Below are 18,380 nucleotides of genomic sequence, written 5' to 3'. Positions count from 1 at the left end.
AGTTCTTAACTGCTTGCTGACCACATCATAAAGAGTAAAATTAATGTAGTAAGTGCCATGGAGAGACTATGATTAACCATAATTTGTTTTCTTTATTGTTAAAGTCATTGTCTGCATGCTACCAGCTGTGAAATTGTGCAATAAGCCATAATTAAACAGTGAAAGAGAATAAACAACTAGTTAAGTGTAAATTGGTGCAAAGAGAAACACAAGGTGACTTTTAAAGTTTTTATTAGCACAAAGCAGGGGGAAAACAAACAAACAACTGTGAAACTTATGGTTTACACAAATCCACAATGATTATAAAATACTACTAACAGATCAGCTTGCACTACAAAACAGCAATGCTGCTAAGGATAACTCAGAAGGTCATTTTTCAACTCTTCTGCTTCATTTGAGGCTGCAATCCTGAATGTGTTTACATCTCTGCAGCTCATTTGGCTTCTGTGGGGTTTTACAAAAGCACCATGGGTCACAGTCCAGATTAAGAAGTGAGATTCAGTTCCCAAATTATATAACACTAATAGAAGTCTGCAGTGTCTGTTGCCATAAGCAGAGTTACATCCCACAGATATCATAATGATTTGCATATAAGTTAATAACAGCTGCCACTGCAATGGCCTTTTTTTGTTGGCAAGCCACATAACATTTCTATTCATAATAATGCAATTGCCAATGCGGATGGTACAGTTAGACAACTGAGAATGTGATGCACACTTCAAAAAGCGTAACTGTTCCTTAGATATTGCCTGTTATCTATTGCAGAAACTCTATAGGAAATAAACCCTACAGCCTCTCTCTAGCCCCCCCTTTTTTCAAACACACTCCTTTCAAATCTTCTACTTGCCACTTTTCCCATCCTTATCTTGGTTAGCAGATTAGTGAACTGCTTCTGGAGGTATTGGCCTTGCTTTACCCATTGTACCAGGTTTGACATCAGGCATCTGTTCACCATGTTTGTATACACTTACAGTAACATCTACTATCTCACCACCATACTTGTTCTTGACATGGATGCTGTACTTTCCTGAGTCTTCTGAAGTCACCCCCTTGATTACCAAACTGGCTTTCTTTCCTTGCTCCAGTGCAACTACATAGTGTTCATTCATTTCAAACTCCTTGTCATTCTTAAACCAGACCACCTCAGGGTCAGGATTACCAAACACAATGCAGGTCAGATTCAGGGTCTATAATGAACAGGGAGAAGAAGAAAAAGAAACCCCAAATTTGTTACTGGCTCACTGTGTAAAGTTTACGACCAAAAGCTCAGCCACCATAAGATTTGGCTCTAATCCTAAAATAAGCAAACAGAAGGAAGTTAATAATGGAGGGAAAGTTTACTGCCTCCTCTTCCCCTCTGCAGTTGCATTTGCCCTATGAAAAGCCTCTGGGTGGTGGTGGTTAGGGGACTCTCCTGCACAACATAGGATGTGGCTCAGCAGGACTGTTGGGAAAGTGGAGAATTGTCCAGAAGTGTTAGGTGCCTCCATCTCATTTTGAGAGATTTCCCCAGCAGCCTCCTGTGCACCACCCTACATTGTTGAAGAGTACCCCCTAATTCTCTGGCAGTGGGGTGAGGGCTCTTTAGAGGTTGCAGGCAGCTGTAGGGGAAAGATGGGATGGTAAACTTCCCTTCACTTGTTGTAAGATCCAAGCCATTGTAAAATAGTTAAAGACACTTAAGAATGCCTGACATCGATTTAAGAAATGGGGAGGGGGGGGATGCACTTTCAATAACCACGTTGTGCTTTATTAATATTGCACATTATACCTCAGTCATAGTTTGTATATTGCAAGGATAGCACAATGATGAAGACAATAAGCTGGATGGCCATTGCAGACTTGCTTGAAGCAGGATCCGTAACAAACTATTAGCAAGACACAATGGTCAGATAGTCATACATTTTAACATGTCTGATGTTTCCCCCTTGCATAGTTGCTTGGGATTACTGAACAAACCAATTCATCAGATACAGAAACCTCAGGGGTGCCTAGGGCTATTTGGATCTTATTGTTGCATTACTTGTGGTTTTGCTTTGCCCCTAGTGTTAGTAATCAACAGCCTAGACGTATTTAGCTGCGACGACTTGTGTTGTGCAGAATTTTCATAATGCTCCATATATTTCTTTTTTAAAAGTGAAAAGTGCTGTTTGGAAAGATGCAAAAAGGTCAGTGAAAAGCTCTCCTGTTACCCTCTCTTGCATTTTTTTTACACGTTTACATTTTGAACTACTGCTGCTTTTATTGCTCTGTTGCCTTTTTTTTATTTGAAAGGGCACAGCCTGCGTTCTTTTTTCAGCCCTGTTACTGTGAAGTGATGTGTATGTTAGGCATATTAAAAGAAGCTTTAAAACAATATGCTTTCAATGGGCTAATGTACAAAAATGTCTGGCTTTAAAAACAACTATGGAATTAAAAGACTCCATCTGTAAGACTGTTGTTGTGCACTAATTTGTATACTCAAAATAAATAAATACTCGTGTACATAAAAAAAGTATCTTTTTAGTGTCACTGTGTGCTAATTAGGGATGGGATCTGTTGGCTGGTACCAGTTCAAAAGCATTCCGTCGACCGACAGGCTGGCATCAATTCGAGTTCATTCTGTATCCACTAGTTGCTGATTTTACCGATCCATTTTTTTTCACTCGGAAAAAATATTGATATTAGTATCGATATTTTTAAAGGAAATATTGATAAATTATCATTCTTATAATGTTTTAGAGGCAGGTTTGTTTTTTAAGAAGTCTATTTTCAAAAATAGCCACGGAAATTTGCTATGTTAAAATCCGATCCTCAGCTATTGAGAATAAGCGAATTAATGGAAAATTTGGTACCAATTGGGTGGAATTCTAGCACATCCCTAGTGTGATATTAGGTGCTTGTCCTGGAATAATAACACATGCCTGGATTAACAACATAAATAAATCTGGAAATGTCCACTTTCCTCTACCCACAGCCAGATTGCCATGCCTTTCAGGTGCTTCCAGAGGTGGAAGAGAATAACCAAAAACGGGGAATGATTTTCAACTATCACAAGAAATGTCTGTAAAATATATCCCAGCACACATACCCCAGCTCAACTCAGCAAAAGACCCAAGGGGTTTTATCTAATTGTGCCCCACCCCCAGTCATGGAAAACATCTTGATCCTGTGGAGGCTTCCTTGAACAGAAAAAGGGTAAACATGATTTTCACTGATACCCCCTCCCATCTGTGCCCCCCATCTGCCCCAGAGAGTTGGGGGACACTTCAGAACACACAGAAGTTGGTGCAAGGAAAAGGAAGAATTCCAAAAGTTGCCTCCTTCCATTCACAGAATACTGGATACAACCCAATGTCTTAATTCTAAAATGCCTGACAGATTATTCCCTTGTTAGGGACACACCCAATCCTTTTCCATGAGGAGGTAAGGTGGATCCACAGTTGGCTACATAATTGTACTCAGAATGCTTTTCAATGGCTTCTTCTCAAACTGGGGGGAGGTAACAAGCGGGGTACCGCAGGACCTTGGCCCAGTGCCCTCCAACATTTTTATTAATGACTTGGATGAGGAGGTGCAGGGAATGCTTTATCAGATTTGCAGATTATACAAAATTAGGAGGGATAGCTAATACCCTGGAAGACGGAAACAAAATTCAAAGGGATCTTTATAGGCTGGAGCATTGGGCTGAAAACAACAGAATGATATTTAACAGGGATAAGTGCAAAGTTCTACACCTAGGAAGAAGAAACCAAATGCAACGTTATAATTTGGGGGATACTTGGCTCAGCAATGCTACATGAGAGAAGGATCTTGGGATTGTTGTTGATCACAAGCTGAATATGACCCAACAGTGTAATGTGGCTACAAAAAAGGCAAATGTTATTTTAGGCTGCATTAACAGAAGTATAGTTTCCAAATCACGTGAAGTATTAGTTCCCCTCTATTTGGCACTGGTTACACCTCATCTTGAGTACTGCATCCCGTTCTGGGCACTGCACTTTAAGAAGGATGCAGACATACTAAAACAGGTTCAGAGGAAGGCAACAAGGATGATCAAGGGACTGGAAACAAAGCCCTATGAAGAGAGACTGAAAGAACTGGGTATGTTTAGCTGTGAGACAAAAAGACTGAGGAGAAACATGATAGCACTCTTCAAATACTTGAAAGTTTGCCACACAGAGGAGGGCCAGGATATCTTTTCAATCGTCCCAGAGTGCAGGACATGAAACAATGGGCTCAAGTTGCAGGAAACCAGATTTCGACTAAACGTCAGGGACCAATTACCAAAGGAGGTGGTGGGCTCTCCAACACTGCAGACATTCAGGAAGCAGCTGGACAGCCACCTGTCCAGTATGCTTTAATTTGGATTCCTGCATTGAGCAGGGGGTTGGACTCAGGGCCTTATAGGCCCCTTCCAACTCTACTATTCTGTGATTCTATGAGGTGAAAGGCCACAGCATTTTCCCTCTTTAAACACTGGGCTAATGGCACTGTTGCAACTCCAGTAGTGATGCCACTGCAATGCCTCCAGTGTGGCACCCTGGCATAATTTGTTCACAGCCTGAACTTATGCACTGCTTTGCCTGCAGAATATTGTATGGGATGAGGCCAGGGGGCTATATATTTATAGGTGTATTATAAATACAGGTCAAATCTTACTCTCTGAAGAGGTTTTCTTAGTCTTTTATCCTTACCTTGCCTTCCATTATCGTCACGACATCAGGCAATCCACCAATCACTTTACCACGATCTATGAATTTAAAACAATGAAGTCATCATTCAAGTACCAATGCATATTACCTACAGGAGAGTAGGGTAATCAAGGTGTTCTCCAGTTTACCGCAAGTTGGATTTAAATGCTGAGACAAAAAAAAATTCTGGGTCAGCAGCAGCTACTCAAGTGCCGATTTTTAAGGAATATGCAAAATGTGAAATCTCTGCATGCAACATTAGCTAGCAAGTAGATGCTGCAGATTGCTAAATGATATCACCCATTCTGTGTTCTTTCATACTCAATTTATTTCTTGCTTTCTCAGAGGTTTTGATTTAGTGCACTCCAAACTCTAAAAAAGCAAGATTTCTGGGAGACTCTAAAAGCAGCAAGGTTCTTAGTGCACCACAGTGCAAAGGGGTATTGTGATAGGGCTATGTACTTTTATTTTGTATTTATTAATAACATTTTATACATCAATCAATAACAAATTTCTCTGTAAAGCTTACAGTAACAACTTTTTTGTTGTTAAGAAGAGCATAATTCCCAGCATCTCCAGGTAGGGCTGGGAGAGATTCCTGCTGCTCTTTGACTTGGTATAAGGCAGCTTCTTACATTCCTATCGTCAGTATTTCTAGTTTTCTCCTATAAATGGTAAGTCCATTTCAGTATGTTCAGACACTTTGAAATGAAAGTATCCTACCTCATCTGGTTCAACAGTATCAGGGCAGTTTGGAAGTTGTTTCCAACGTCGTGCTATATGGATGCTCCACTGGTGCAAGGATCTGTGCTTCTGCAATGACTGTTCTCCCTCTCTTCTCCCCCCCCATGCCCCTTGAATCTGTTGGGTTAGGTTCCCCTAACCCTCTGGAGCAGATCTGGAGATAGAGCAAGGTGTGCACAGGGGGAGGAGAGGGGGAGTCCCATGTTGGAAGCAGAAATCCTTGCACTGATGGGGCATGCCTGTCAAATGCCATCCTCTGTTAATATACACAGAGCTGACCTAAGGTGCTGGTTTTGGTTTAATGAAGATTGGGATGAATTAAAAGTTGTCCCCTACCCTGTGTTTTACATATGCTAAACAGCATAACAATAGCAAATTGAATTATTAAGAGTTGAGCAGAATATTATTTTCCTATTTTAATTTTTTTCAGCACCACACTGATTTTAATTTTTAACTATTACACTATTGTATTCCACAATTTATCTTTATTTATTATTAAATTTATATCCTGCCCTTCCTCCCAAAAGGACTTGGACTCCAGATTCCTGGGCACTATCACTAACATAAAGTAGAGTCCCCGTTTCACCTCTAAGCAGGCATTGAAAAAGTGGGTAAATCTAAAAGTGTAGGCAGTTGCCCTTTCTGCAAGACATTTAAATAACTAAAGCAGACACCCTGACATTTTATCACACCAGGAGATTGCCTAGTTTGCTTCTATGGGTTTGGGAGGCCCTGCCTATACAACAGAGAAAAACATGAGCTGACCATTTAATGACTGCCATGGGAAATGGAAAATGACTAGCTTCTGTCATCATAACGGTTCAGAAATCATAGAAAAATATGATGAAATAAGACACATCCCTGGAAGCTATGATTTTAGGCTAAAAATTGAAGCATATTACAGGGAAGTAATAAATAAGCATGCTTAGGGTCAGAGTGCCTGACTGATTACCTATGCTGGTGAGTAACAGACTATCCTAAGCACATTATCTATCACTCAGATTACTTGCCTCCATCAACGTCCAGGCTGTCATCCTTGGTTTCCAGTCATGACTGCATATGCTTACAGGCAGCATGTTGTCACTGTCAGCTCTGAAGACCTAACTTAGGATAGTTTCTTAAGGTGGGAGGTTTAGGCTGGACACCCATTCTCCCCCACTTTTCTGTTTTCACCTGCCAACTCCATTCCCAAGAGTAAACAAACACTTAGGTCCTCTGCCTAAGACAGACCTGCTTGACAACCCTCCACCAGGCAGGCAGAAAGAGCAGGAGGTTTATCAAGCCCAAAGGGTCATCAGAGATGCCATGCAGGCCACATTAAGCTTGGTGGGTCACAGGTTTTCCAGCCCTTCCCTAAGGCAGCAACTGTCTATTCACTTTGAAAGTGCACTTGCATTTGTTCTCAGCCTTATTCTCAAAATACATTGATGGGAAGCACCATTGTGAATACCTTATACCTTCACTTCTGCTGAACTCCATAAATGTAAGTAATTGGAACAAGGTCCATCTAGCATTCACTAGAATGATATATCCTGCTCTTACATGATGATAATGATAATTAACATGCTTCCTCCACACAGAATGTACGTACTCTTCTCAGCAACAGCAGTTGCCCTAAAGTGGGACAAGAAAAAAAGAAAAGAAAAAAATAAGTATCACAATAATATTCATTTTATTTTTGTTATTACATTTCTATCCCACCATTCATGTAAGGAGATCAAGGTGGTATACATGGTTCTCCCCTGACCCCCACTTTATCCTCACAACAACCCTATGAAGTAGGTTAGGCTTGAGAAATGGTGACTGGTCCACAGTCACCCAGTGACTGATGGCTGAGTAGAGATTTGAACCCTGGTCTCCTTGATAATTGAGTCCATTACTCTAACCACTATATCACACTGGCTCTCATGATATGCATTTTTGTATCCTAGCATGTTAGGGTGACACTGAGAGCCAGCCATGGTAATTGTCATAAGTCTAAATGAAAAAATTGTAAGGCTTACTTGAGTCGCTGGCATTCTGCATAAGCATCATCAAACTCTGCAAAGAAATATTTTAGAGTATTAAAAACCTTGCCTTTTGAATCAGCACAAATACTCTCATGTGTACTTGTGTTTCTTTCTTTTTTTAACTTATAAAAATGGTAAAGAAACATCAAATGAATTCTAAGAAGAGAGATCAAAGTCAGCCCTGATGAGAAGAGGCATAGCATGAATGAAGTTGGCACTGTGCCTTGAACACTGTTGGCACAAAATAAATGCTTAATAATAAACAACTAAGGTTAATTCCCAACTGTGATATGGCCCAAAACTACAGCAGGATGAATCCTGTAGCATAGCTAAAAGTTCCTACCTTGTCCAGATAGATCAAGAGTCCGCTTATGAGACTCTTTACCATCAAACAGCTCAAAGGTGTATTTCCCTTTATCCTTTTCCGTGGGCTCACATATCTGTATCCAGGCAACTTCATCACTGCCTCCAATCCTCATCTTTTCACCAGAAGAAATCTTAGATTCCCTATGAAAATAAACAGAGGGAGTTTTCAAAATACAACCGTGGAGAGGTTTGATGTGTAAGCATAAAAAAGCAACATATTGACTATTTTCCAAGGACTTTTACAACTAGTTTCAAATGCCTAGGTGGGCTTTGGGCTTTCTCAAGCAACAGTCCCCATTGCTTTGTAGCAAATGACTTTTGAAGCCAATAGAATATTTCAAAGCAAATATGGCATGGGGGGGACTGCTGTTCAAAGGGGGGGGACCAATAAAAAAATCCACTGGCTATGTCCTAGCCCTTGAACTGGGTATGCCTTAAGCAAATTGGGTATTGGTTTATACGTTGGAGTTAAGGCTACAAATGTAAACGCAAGATTCTAATGAGGCTGCTGGCCAGGGTTAGTGGGAGAGAAAACTTCTCATTTGACAGATGCATGATAAGTTCTGGCTTAAAGAAACACAAGATGAAGTTTACAGGCTAGCCAAAGAACCATCAATGTCTTTGACATAAAATCATGCTCTGGACCTACAAGGGGTAGCTTCATAACTTCTGGAAGATTCTTTTTTGGAGGGTGAAGCCTCCACCATTGTTGGTTTACTTTACTTCAAAGCCTATAACTCCTTCCCATTTCATTTTAAATTTATTTTATACTTATTTTTGGCCTATTCATATTTCAATTTAATAATCTACATGAAGCTTGAAGGGATTTTTTTTTAAGGAAGAACATCTGTCACCCAGGGAGGGTTCTATTACTTCTGCTATTTATCATTTATAGTGCTTTCGAGGTGTGCATTGCATTTTCAGAATAAAATAAGAGTCATATGCAAAGTGACAGGAAAAGGAGGAATGACAGCAAGGAGAAGGGGAAAGAGAAGGAGATGAAAGAGGAGCCAAGAGGAGAGCAAGCAAAAGCAGGTACATGTATGATTAGATTAGTCTAAGGTTTGTGAACAGAAGCAGGAAGGGAATAGAGGAAGAGGAGTAAAAGACTTATTAAGCAAGGGGACACTTTTTGCTTTGCATGCAAAAAGTCCCAGGTTCAACCCCTGGCATCTCCAGGTCGGGATGGGAAAGACCCCTGCCTAAAACCCTAGGGAGCCTGCCAGTCAGTACAGAGACAATACTGCCCTAGATGGACCTATGGTCTGACTCAGTAGAAGGCACCTTCCTATTTTAACGGTGAGAGGCATGTCTTAAGGAGGGGCTTTGGGGCATACAGGGCAGCATGGAAAAAGGCACTTTGCTAAAAGTGTATGACTTGAATAAAATCCTATACGTCAGTGTGAGATGTTGAAGGCTCTAGAACTGGTAACATTTCAATATTTATCTGGGTCACTACTGCGTTTTAACCAGGAATTTTAGATGCACAGTACTTCAAACTATTTTATACTTGACATTTTAGGACCAAGCAATGGGGAAGACTACTGAGTGAGTGACAGTGAATAACTGGTCAATAACTCTGGCACAGAATTAGCCCTATGGACTGAGGTTGTTGACCATGTTGATTGCTTCCATCAAAGTACCAAAAGAGGGGCTGCAGGTAACTGGTTCTTCTCATGAGAATCCCATCACCTCTTTACCTGGAGAAGACCTCCTAGAGCCAAAGCCAAATGTTCAAAATCCAAGAGCAAGGCTCCAATGCCATGTGACAAAGAACCATGAATATTCAAAGCAAAAATAGTGGGAGATTCCTCCTTGTCACCCATCTGCTACTTTCTTTTCTGGTGTTTGGTGTATTGGACAATTAAATTTTCAATGTTTTAATCTTTGCTGGTCTTAAAATAAGAATGTTTTAATCAAATCCTTGAGATTCAGAAGCACTTCTATTTTATTCCCATTGTTTTATGTTTCAAGGCTACACTGCCATGTATGAAGCTACGTTCTAAAAACCAAAATTGCATACTTCTAGATTATAAACTAGAGATCTACAGAATCAGGTGTTTTTATCTGGAGAAACACAGAACACAGGAAGCTGCCTTATACCAGGTCAGATTGTCCACTTGTCCTAGTAGTATTTGCTCTGACAGGCAGCAGCAACTGTCCAAGGTTTCCAGCAAAGGTTTTACCTATGACCTAATCCTCTTAACTGGAGATGGCGGGGACTGAACCTGGGGCCTGCTGCATGCACACAAATAGCCCTTTCTGAAACTCTACACTGTGCACCCCAGTCTAGAGGCCATATGCATGCAGAAGCAGGCTTTCACACAGTAACAAAGGTAAATGAGGAATTGTGCATGTTGGTGGGCAGCCAAAGCCAGTAGCCCATTTGATTACTGAAAACAGCAGCAATCAATTGGTAGGGTGAGTAGGTTTTAGTGCCCCCTTCCCAGTCACACAGCTGAGTGGCACAACAGCTGGGGCTATGTGGGAACAGCCTTGATAACTTAGAGCCTGGGGAGTTTAGAACATGGCTTGTTTTCTTGGAAGATCAGGCAGCTGGAGAGAAAACGTAAAGGAAAACACTTTGGCTTGTGTGTACAGTCTGTATCATGTGTGATTAGATTTCCCAGGATCATAGTTACAGTTTGTAAAAAGGAATGTCAAGTTCTTGAAATTTTCCTCCATCATTAGGACCACTTGCTCCCCCGAGAGGCTCCTTTCTGAATTTTCCCACCCGCTGAGGTTAGCTGGGTAGCAACTGTGGGGTTATATGCTTCTAACAATCAACAGTGCCTTTTCCATAGTGGCATCCCATTTGTAGAATGCTCCTCTCCCCAATCTACACAATCAGATAAATATAATTTTATTTGCCCAGGCATTATAATTCAGTATACTGTTGTTTTATCATTGATGTTTTCAGATTTGAACATTTAATCAGACTGTTCTCTTGGCTGCTACTTTTTTAGTTAGCCCTGTTGTTTGGTTTTATCTCACTGTTTAATCTTGCCATTGATTTTTGTACAGCTTTATTTCTTTTTGTTCATAAGCTGCCTCAAAAATGTTTGGATGAGGCAGGCTGCTACATAAATTGCCCATTTATCCTCTTGTCATTCTTTTTCATATTTTAGAGCTGTTGGTGATACCTACCAATGGACTAGGAAACTACTGAGTGAGGCTGCGGATTGAAGAATTGGTTTGCAAACAGGGATTGGCCCACAGGCACATTAGAAATCTAATCCAGGCTTTGAAATGATGCATCTGGAGCTGAGCAAATATCCATCCATCATACTGAGGTCTCAAAGAGTTGAGAGCAACGGATTCCATTTGTGGTAGATTTCCATCCAGCATCTCCTAACTATCACCGAGCAATCAGGGAGAGCTACCCATTGCTGGCAAACTCTGAACATCTTACTAGAGCCATCAGCAGGCCTCCTGTTATAGCATTTTGCCAGCCTCCTAATTTGCACAGACTGTTAGTGAGAGCTGTGCTTAAGCCACCTGTCACCAATCCTGGGTGTCATCCTTGACACTCCAAATGTTGTATCACCTGTGTGTACCTCAGGGAGACAGCTACTTTTACAAGCACTAGGACAGGCAGGACATATTACATCAAACAGAACATTACCTGCAGGTCCTGCAATATAATTTATGTCATCGAATGCAAAAGACCAGGATGTCATATCCAATACGTAGAAAAAACCACAACTGACCTACGCACACGCTTCAGAAACCACAAATTGGCAATCTTAACAAAAAAAGTGGAGCAATCAGTTGCAAAACATTTCAACACTGAGGGCCACAGCCTGTTGGACTTTTCTATAACAGCTATAGAGATGCCATTAGATCCGGCAGCACTGACTGAGAGGGAGAACTTTTGGATTTACTCTCTGGAGACATTGGCACCACATGGCCTGAACCTGGAGGACAGTACCACCACTACTTAGCTTCTGCAAATGAAGCCCCTCTGAGCATTCCATCCTCAACGCTCTATAACTGCCACCTTGGTAACAGCATTTGTGTGTTAGCAGCTGATGAAGGTGGAAGCCGAAACATTTTGGTATTACAATAAAAACCTTTGTTTTGTTAAACACAATTACGTGCATATATTTTTAGGTGATTAACAGAATCCTTATAGGGATCCAGAGCAAGCTTGAGTGAAGTTCTGTTTGTTGCTTTCAAAACTGTCTGTCTGTCTATCATAATTTCCACAAACCATCCATAACTAGAATATTGATAACTCCAGCTTAACTTTTCCCTGCAGTCTCACTTAACTCCACAATACATAGGCTAGATTGTGTTTGATCAGTTAAAAAATAAAATTTGCCCAAATGGAAGTAATTTGGCCTAATGATGACAAAGGCCTAATATGAATTGAATGAAATAATGTTAGTTAGCTCATTTGACTAAGCAGGACTCTACATGGGAAATCGGTTAGATTCCCTGGAGTGCAATGAGTGGATGATTGCATGCTGGCTATAGGATTTGTTTTTTGCTCCCTGCTATGCAAAGTGTTGGGATGATTCAGGGCTGACTGGAAATTTGCATGCAATGCAGCCAGCTGTCTTAATGACAACAGCATGAAAAACGGAGATTGGCTCGTTTCTTATGAAAATGTTGCCGCCTGAAAATTTCATTTATCCATTATTTATTTATTAAATTTATATCCCGCCCTTCATCCCAGTAGGAGCCCAGGGCAGCAAACAAAAACACTAACAGCACTCTAAAATGTCATAAAGATAGACTTTAAAATATATTAAACAAAACATTTTTTTAAAAATTAAAGATGTATTGGAGGTTTGTCTTCCCATCCAAATATTAGTATCAATACCAACATGTTTATTTGCAAGTCACTGAATGCCAGGCAACACTCATCCAGTATTCAGGATTCTCACTTACTTGTGATACCAATTTGCTTTCATGTCCTCTGTGTAGTACTTCAGGAAACATTGTAGTCTTATGCCTTCCGGAGTACAATGGACCTTCAGGTTAGAAGCGGATTTACCTGCAGATATAAACATTATTCAGATTCAATGTTTGGGTTTTGAAATTTCAAATCAGGATTAGTAAAAAAAACCACCAACAACCAGAGATTCTTAATATAATTCATTCCACCTATGAACGCTATATTTCAGTAACAACAGTGAATGGACAAATCTCCAGAAACACTTCTTTTAAAGGACTACCTTGAAGAAAGCTCTGTATAATAAGCCTGTAGAAGTGGATTTGTTTTTCCTATTGCCATGTGTTAAGCAGGTTTTTTAAAAAAACTTTTCTAAATTACTGTTATGTCCTCTTCATATGTTGTTGTGTCATACTAAATGTCAGAAATCTGGAGATTGTTGACATTTACTGAAAATATTTTAACACACTAGAAGGATGTGCCAAAACCTCTGATTTACCAGTAAATCAGAAAGCCAAGTCAGTGCCCTCAGTAAATGTCCAAATATTATCATCATTTCCAAACTTAATATTTACCATGGTAAGGGTGGCAAATGTCAATTGCGAGCCTCTTAACACAAACATTCCTATTGTTTTCTTCTGGGCTTCTTACATTCTTAGAATTTACCAATAAAGGCCAATTTTCCCTAATTTTCTGGTGTGTACTGCAAAATGTTTCTCTATAGTGTAATAGTTCAGCGCAAAGGGCTACATTAATATTAACATATTCAATACAGATCTGGATTCAAGGTGATTTGGATTTTACAATGATGCAATCTTTCAGAAATGTTCTTCTGAGTTGGATCAGGGGTTAACACTGTGATCAGAAGCATACTTACATGGGGGTAAGCCCCACTGAATATAGTGGGACTTATTTCTCAATAAGCATGCATAGGATTGTGCTGTAAGAGAATAAAGACCTGGTCTCATGGGGTAACTTCTTATCACAAAGCTAACAAGCTGCATTGCCCTAAGCTTCTTCAATAAATGTCACAAAAACAAACAGATGGTAAAATATTTCCTGCCTGTTTAATAATGTCAATTAACAAAAACCTCTTCAGAATGTTAACTATACACCTGTAAGAGGATAGGGATCACTCAAGATTTCCTTCTTTCAATGATAACTTGTTCCCTCAGTTTCTGACAGCTTTAATATATTTTTGAAATGAAGTGGAAATAACATTTACTCACCACTGACTTTACTCAATCCCAGGATCATATCGTCATATACTGAGGAGAGGAGGTGAAGACAATGTATTGTCAGCATGGGAAATATATCTATGTAGTATTCACATGAGAAAGCTTTATGTAGATAAACAATGATATTGTAATATTTCAGCTATAATTATTGTTGCTTTATGCTCTTGCATTTAGCAATCTAGGTCTCCATGAGACGGGGCACATAGCTTTGGTTAACTTCAAATTAGACCAGTTCAGACTTTGGATCTCTGGAGATTCACATCAATTTGGTAATTTGGATGGGTGTTGTTTACCATTTGTTACTCCACCACCATCATTGCAATTTTATACATCTGTGTATATTTAAAATGACAGCAAATGCAGCGGCACCTATAGTGGCATACAGCAATGGTGGGTGACAATGGTGGACGCATGCAAAATCACACAGCAGTAAAGAGAAGAAGGAGCTATCTGGAGATTCTGACACCAAAGAACAATATCTATGAATCAACCAAATCCTCAAAACAACCAAGACCCAAAGTAACTTTAGCCGTATTAGAAAGCAATAGACTGAGACATGACTCACCTTTTTGTTTTGCATTTACAAAGTCCACCAGGCAGGGTAAGCCTTGAAAACAGCAGTGTGCCTTAACAGCTACTGCTGCTACTATGATTATTGCTGTGGTAATAAATGCTGCTTCCTCTAGGATGCACACCTTAATGTGGTGAGGGGGGTTGAGAGTGTCAAAGAAGCTGAGAGCAATGCCATCACGTGTCTAGACCAAGTGACTCCTAGCAGGGTCACCCAAGGCAGAATGGTCAAAGCTGAGACACCACACTAAGATGCATCCAGACTCAGAGGAAGGCTATGGTAAACCACCTCTGAATACTTCTTACCATGAAAACCCTATGAATAAAAGCTAAAGAAGAACAACAAAGCAATCATAATGCCAAAATACAATTTAAATAACATCCCAGAAGAATATAAAGATCAAATAAGGAACAGATTTGAGGCTTTAAACTTAGTTGACAGAGAACCAGAAGAACTATGGATTGAAGTCAGACACATTATCAGGGAAGAATGCAACAAGACAATACCTCTAGTTAAAGAGAGAGAAAGACCTCAGTGGATGACTGAAGAAACTCTTCAAATGATTAAAAAGAGAAGGAAAGCAAAAACAAAAGGAGAAAGAAACACAGTTAGAACCCTAAATGCAACAGTACAGCGACTAGTACGTAGGGACAAAGAAAACTATTACAATAGTTATTGTATAAAAATAGAAGAGGATAATAAAAACGTAAAACAAGAGCCCTATTCCAAAAGATTAGAGAAATTAAAGGGAATTTTAAACCAAGAGTAGGGATGTTGAATAATCCACAGGGAAACACACTGACTGACCGAGATAAAATAAAAGGAAGATGGAAGCAATACATTGAAGAAGTATATAAAAGAGATGCAAGGATAACAGATTCATTCATGGAAGAACCATATGAAGAAGAACCAGAATTTTTAGAATGTGAGGTGGAAGCTGCTCTTAAAATACTTGGAAGAAACACCAGGAACAGATGGCATACCAATAGAGTTGCTACAAGTTACTGAGATGGAATCTGTCCAAATTTTGAGAAGAATTTGTCAACAAATATGGAAAATAAAACAATGGCCCACAGACTGGAAGCATTCAATATACATCCCAGTTCCAAAAAAGTGGATCCCAGGGAATGCAGTGATTATCAAACTATTGACTTAATATCCCATGCAAGTAAAGTAATGCTCAAAATTCTACAACAAAGGCTCTTACCATATATGGAGCAAGAAATGCCAGATGTCCAAGCTGGATTTAGAAAGGGAAGAGGTACCAGAGATCATATCGCAAACATATGTTGGATAATGGAACCGACCAAGGAATTTCAGAAGAAAATCACCCAGTGCTTTATAGATTATAGCAAAGCCTTTGATTGTGCAGATCATGAAAAACTATAGAATGCTTTAAAAGAAATGGAGGTGCCACAGCATCTGATTGTTCTGATGTGCAACCTATACTCTGGACAAGAGGCTACTGTGAGGACAGAATATGGAAAAACTGACTGGTTCCTCATTGGAAAAGGTGTGAGACAGGGGTGTATTTTATCACCCTATTTGTTTAATCTATATGCAGAACATATCATACGGAAAGCGGGATTGGACCAAGATGGAGGTGTGAAAATTGGAGGGAGAAATATCTATAAGTTAAGATATGCAGATGATACCATACTACTAGCAGAAACCAGTAATGATCTGAAACTAATGCTGTTGAAAGTTAAAGAGGAAAGCACAAAAACAGGACTACAGCTGAATGCCAAAAATACTAAAGTAATGACAACAGAAGATTTATGTAACTTTAAAGTTGACAATGAGGACACTGAACTTGTCGATTATCAATACCTTGGCACGGTCATTAACCAAAAGAAAACAGAAGAAGGCTAGGATTGGGGAAAGTAGCTATGAGAGAACTAGAAAAGGTCCTTAAATGCAAAGATGTATCATTGAACACTAAAGACAGGATCATTCATAGTATTCCCAATCTCTATGTAAGGATGTGAAAGTTGGACAGTGAAAAATCAACTCATTTGAAATGTGGTGTTGGAGGAGAGCTTTGTGCATACCATGGACTGTGAAAAAGAGAAATAATTGGGTGTTAGAACAAATGAAACCACAACTATCATTAGAAGCTAAAGTGATGAAACTGAGGTGATCATACTTTGGACACATAATGAGAAGACATGATTCACTAGAAAAGACAACAATGCTGGGAAAAACAGAAGGGAGTAGAAGAAGAGGAAGGCCAAACAAGAGATGGATTGATTCCATAAAGGAAGCCACAGACCTGAACTTACAAGATCTGAACAGGGTAGTTTTTAACAAATGCTGTTGGAGGTTGGTGATCATAGGGTCACCATAAGTCATAATCGACTTGAAGGCACATAACACACACACAATAAATGCTGGTCAAAACAATGGCACCACAGTTTGTCTCAGGGAATATAGCTGTTTCTTTGGGACACAGAACAGCTTGGAAATAAAATGAAATGGACAGATACAGACTGCTCTGTGTTTGGACACTGAAATACAAGTTCACAGATTTACAAAACTCAGTGATGCTAAGAGTGTGTTCACGCCAGTTTGTTGTCTGGGATTAGTACTCTGGAAACAACTGATGCAATATGTAGTTCCTGACCAGAGTCACTGATCAGTACTGTTTTTAAAAAGAGCAATCTTTCTCCAGTGTTTTGTGCAAAGTCTGACATTGTGTGGACCATTAGTTTCTTCAGACCAGGTGGGCTCCAGCCTCCTCCTTGAAATAGAGCCTTCTTTAGCTGGCAGATCTGACACAGCCCTTTGGGGAGAGTACCCCACACACACAAAGCAGCAGAAGAAGAGTTTGCCACTTGCCACTGAGCTCCTTACTCCCCACCACCACCACAGCAGGTTTCCAAGCACATCTGCCAGCTGGAGGGTTCTCTGTTAAAAGAGCAAGCGAGTCTACTCATTAAAACCTTCCAGCCGGTTTATTCATGAGTATTTTCCTAACGTGTGTTGTGATTGTGAACCCCATAAAGGGCAACAGCAAAACACTCTGAGGAGTGTCACAGAAGGATGCCTTATGCCCACGTCTTCTCAGAAAGGATTGGTGTGGCATGCACATACCGTATTTACTGCTCAGGCATTTCTCTGCCTCACTTGTTCACCTCTAGAACATGCTGATTAAGGTCTGTTTCAAAGGAAATGGCTGCCAGGAAGAGGTTGCTTGAAAATACTTCTATACGTTGCCTTTTTCTGTGCAGTGAACTGTTTGCACCACATGTATCAGCAGTCACCATCTGGGATGTCTACACTGCTGTGAAACAGTTTCATGGGCTTGCCAGGAGCAGCAGTAACAATTCCTCTCTTCAGGAATTGTCAAACACATGATCACTAATAACCATGAGCACTTCCAGACAATATGTGTATTGAGTATTCTTCCCGATTTGTTTGTCAGCGGCATATACACCATACATTCAAAGCACATGGATTTCCCTCAAAGAATGCTGGGAACTTTAGTTTGTTAAAGGTGCTAGGAATAGCAGCTCTGTGAGGTGCACATTACAGCTTCTCGGATTCCTTGGGAGAAGCCACATGCTTTAAATATATGGTATGTATGCAGCCAGATGTTACATCAAGCAAGTTTTATCTCACAATTTCCAGTGCCTCATTTCCTTGTTGCAAAAAAAAGGCTGATCTTTTGGGGAACCAGATTTTTTGCACAAGATCTATTAATCAAGTGCAAATTCTGAACCTGAATTTGCCAGTATGTGATTGAATCCCTTGAAAATAGTGACAGTCTGGAAGCGCCAAGTCTGAGGGAGAAGAGTGGAGCCATGCTCACCTTGCTCCCGCAATCACACCCCATCCCTGAGGTTCTCCATGGTTTGGCAGAATGTGTGCAGTGGGGCA

At 40.1% G+C, this 18,380-nt stretch overlaps 1 protein-coding gene across 1 annotated transcript in view; it reads right to left on the bottom strand.

Annotated features, from left to right (window-relative positions):
* Window positions 1-214: 214 nt before the first annotated feature.
* Window positions 215-18,380, bottom strand: part of MYOM2 (myomesin 2) — a 132,684-nt gene continuing 114,518 nt past the window's right edge. The window contains exons 32-38 of the mRNA XM_061622899.1: window positions 13,922-13,960; window positions 12,689-12,794; window positions 7,770-7,933; window positions 7,421-7,457; window positions 7,009-7,031; window positions 4,677-4,732; window positions 215-1,187 (exon numbers count right to left, since the gene is read on the bottom strand). Of these exons, the coding sequence (XP_061478883.1) occupies window positions 879-1,187; window positions 4,677-4,732; window positions 7,009-7,031; window positions 7,421-7,457; window positions 7,770-7,933; window positions 12,689-12,794; window positions 13,922-13,960 (734 nt within the window). The 3' untranslated portion in view covers window positions 215-878. The remainder of the gene's footprint in view (window positions 1,188-4,676; window positions 4,733-7,008; window positions 7,032-7,420; window positions 7,458-7,769; window positions 7,934-12,688; window positions 12,795-13,921; window positions 13,961-18,380) is intronic.

Source organism: Rhineura floridana, chromosome 4 (genome assembly GCF_030035675.1).
Source record: "Rhineura floridana isolate rRhiFlo1 chromosome 4, rRhiFlo1.hap2, whole genome shotgun sequence".
NCBI lineage: Eukaryota > Metazoa > Chordata > Lepidosauria > Squamata > Rhineuridae > Rhineura > Rhineura floridana.
The sequence above is the reverse complement of the archived record's forward strand: the minus strand, read 5'-3'. Positions and strand labels throughout refer to the sequence as shown.